We start from the raw sequence: 1,432 nt of genomic DNA, 5'->3' as shown, positions 1-1,432 counted from the left end.
ATAAGCAAAAGTCATTACTGGCCAGCACTTAAAGCCAGAGAAACAAGCCCCTCAGTGCAGTGATTCCATGCAATGAGGACAGCTGGCTTCCAAACATAACTCATGGCTCAGGGATAAACACATACCTAGTGCAATCTCTAAATATTTCTGGTTAACAGTTTTTGCTATATCTGCAAACTGAAATGCACTTTGGGGGTATCTTTCCTTCCTGTTTCCTAACCACTCACCTGCAATAGAAAGATAGAAGTCTTTAAAATCTTTGATCTCTCGAGAGCCTTCACAGGCTGCTGTACAGTCATCATAGGCTTTGAAGAAATCAGGAAGAGCCAGTTCCATGTCCGAGATGGACGTTCTCCAATTGTCACCATTGTAAGCTTTCACAGCCCTGACAAAGAGATTCTGAAAAATTGGCAGGAATGAAAAACAGCAGTAACTGATCTGTGAGAAGTGTGTAAATTCAAATACAGTAAATGATGTCTCTGCATTTCTAGATGACTATATAAACTGTTATCCAGGTAATGTAAGGACAACAAATACAGATGACCAGTGGATTTAATCAGGTATTTTCCAGAGAGCAAAGTATGTAATTCCATTTCCAATCAAAAGAAAAGCCTGCTGGAGAGAAGTAACAGTGTGAGTCTAAAGCACAGGTTGTGACAGAGATTTTCAATGGAATCTTAACACCAGGTGTCTGAGTTATTTTAAGCTGTGCTGCTACAACACCCATGGACTGGAGTAACTATGCACCCGCTTAGCTCCAGTAGTCATCTGTATGTAGCAGCTTTCAAGTAGGTATGCTGCTGTCTGTGATCTACTACGACTCACTGATGGAACATTGAAATGCATCAGGAAGGCAGAACAGAGATGACTGAGATGACAGAAAGAGTGAAAGGAGAGTAAGCACTGAGAACACCTAAGCAAATGAGGGTAATAGAACAGTTCCAAAAAACCAGACTGAATAAAAAGCATACCTCATAAGGCTTTGTCTCCAAGTCTTTAATATGCTCTTCAGCATCAGGTATGCTCTTATAATAGGCCATATTTCTTTGCATCATTTCATCATCTGGATGCTTCAGAAGAAATGTGTGAGCTGCTGCAATAGCTTTTGGAAGATTATTAGCCTAAACAGGGACAGGGTGAAGAGGAAGGGGTTAACAAAAGTTAATTGGGGAAAAAAAAGGCAATTCAAAGTTTACCAGTTTTTGTCAATGAACTTTCCTGCAGCCTGTATATTCACAAACTTACTTCTACTGAAAGCACAGTCTCTGCAGATACGATGGTACAGTATAACTGATATAAATCTTCTCAGTTTTACTCCTAGCTGCATCACTGTGAACAATTTTTTGTTTACTTTTAGAAGTCTATTATTGTTGCAGATAGCACAGATGATGGTTGTAAGTCAAAAAATTAGGTTTTTTCCCTTCCCAATACA

At 39.4% G+C, this 1,432-nt stretch overlaps 1 protein-coding gene across 1 annotated transcript; it reads right to left on the bottom strand.

Annotated features, from left to right (window-relative positions):
• Positions 1-227: 227 nt before the first annotated feature.
• LOC103812130 (cartilage-associated protein) lies at positions 228-1,121 on the bottom strand (the record flags this gene model as incomplete). Its single annotated transcript, XM_009085140.1, has 2 exons — positions 228-399; positions 972-1,121. Coding segments are annotated over 2 exons (322 nt in total), but the record flags the coding sequence as incomplete, so codon positions are not given.
• Between the last annotated feature and the right edge of the window lie 311 nt (positions 1,122-1,432).

The sequence above is a fragment of the Acanthisitta chloris genome, unplaced genomic scaffold (genome assembly GCF_000695815.1).
Source record: "Acanthisitta chloris isolate BGI_N310 unplaced genomic scaffold, ASM69581v1 scaffold2202, whole genome shotgun sequence".
NCBI classification, from domain to species: domain Eukaryota; kingdom Metazoa; phylum Chordata; class Aves; order Passeriformes; family Acanthisittidae; genus Acanthisitta; species Acanthisitta chloris.
Note: the sequence above shows the minus strand (reverse complement) of the source record. Positions and strands in the feature narration are given on the sequence as shown.